Here is a 1,307-nt window from a genome sequence, read left to right as displayed (position 1 = left end):
AAGACTGAAGAAGAACTGATGCCTTTGAATTATGGTGCTGGCGAAGAATATTGAATATACCATGGACTGTCAAAAGAATGAATAAATTTGTCTTGGAAGAAGTACAGCCAGAACGCTCCTTAGATGTAAGGATGGCAAATCTTTGTCTCACATACTTTGAACATGTTATCAGGAGGGATCAGTCCCTGGAGAAGGATATCATCCTTGGTAAAGCAGAAAGTCAGCAAAAAAGAGCAAGACCCTCAGTGAGATGGATTGACACAGTGGCTGCAACAATAGGCTCAAGCATAACAATGATCATGAGCATAGTGCGGAACAAGGCAGTGTTTCTTCTGTTGTACATAAGGTCACTACGAGTGGGAACCGACTCAATGGCACCTGACAACAACAACAACAACAGCAATGGTTGCCCTGGTGGTGCAGTGGTTAAAGCACTCAGCTCCTTTCTGAAAGGTCAGTGTTTCATACCCACTAGCTGCTCAGCAGGAGAAAGATGCGGCAGTCTGCTCTCGTCAAGATTATGTAGCCTTGGAAATCCTATAGGGCAGATCTACTTTGTCTTATAGGGTCACTGAGTCGGAATCTATTCCGACAATGGGTTTGCTTGTTTTTGTAATGATATGATTTACTTTTGTAACTGTAAAATGATACTTACCGTTTTTGGCAAGGATGACTGACATGTATTCCTTGTAGAAGGAGTCCACATACAGCAGTAAGCTTGGGGTTTGCACTGTTTGGAAGCTGAACACGATCATTTCTCTGGCTAAGGTTGTGTCCCTGTGGAATGAGGCAGCGTAGGAGCTGGAGTTTGCACTTAAGGAATAATATTCTTGAAAACTGTAAGTCACTGATGAGCCAGTTCCAAAATAGGCAGAAATCTCTGAAATAATATGCACAGTGTTTATGTTAAAAAGATTAATGGTTTCATTTTAAGCATACCTTTTAAATTATATAGTATTTTAATTTTCAGAAAAAAATAACAAAAGAGTAGGAAATAACATAATAAGCACCCTCATATCTGAGAGATGAGCAGCAGTTACTTGAAGGAGACTTCAGGGCCATTCTCGAGAGTCTTATATATGTTTATATATATGCTTACTCTCCAGTATAATGTTTCTACCCGAAGCTCAGTGTGCTCCTGTTTGGTTTCAGGTAGAAACTGGGATCCCTGGCTTTTACCTGCTTTACATCCTACTTCCCTCCTTAAACTTCCCTTGATTTAGTCCTTTGCAGGTTGCAGGCTGTGGTCTTCCCCAGGAGTGACGAGGGAAGGAGGTCCAAGTGTCCCTCTCTTCAGAGACCAATAC

The 1,307-nt window shown here is 41.5% G+C and overlaps 1 protein-coding gene across 1 annotated transcript in view; it reads right to left on the bottom strand.

Annotated features, from left to right (window-relative positions):
- The window catches only part of LOC101353375 (contactin-associated protein-like 4), a 166,077-nt gene that overhangs the window by 12,609 nt on the left and 152,161 nt on the right, over positions 1 to 1,307 (bottom strand). Inside the window, exon 14 of the mRNA XM_012559890.2 lies at positions 656 to 880. Coding sequence (XP_012415344.2) covers positions 656 to 880 — 225 coding nt within the window. The remainder of the gene's footprint in view (positions 1 to 655; positions 881 to 1,307) is intronic.

Source organism: Trichechus manatus, unplaced genomic scaffold, assembly GCF_000243295.1.
Source record: "Trichechus manatus latirostris isolate Lorelei unplaced genomic scaffold, TriManLat1.0 scaffold00363, whole genome shotgun sequence".
NCBI lineage: Eukaryota > Metazoa > Chordata > Mammalia > Sirenia > Trichechidae > Trichechus > Trichechus manatus.
This window is presented reverse-complemented; position numbering and strand designations above follow the sequence as displayed.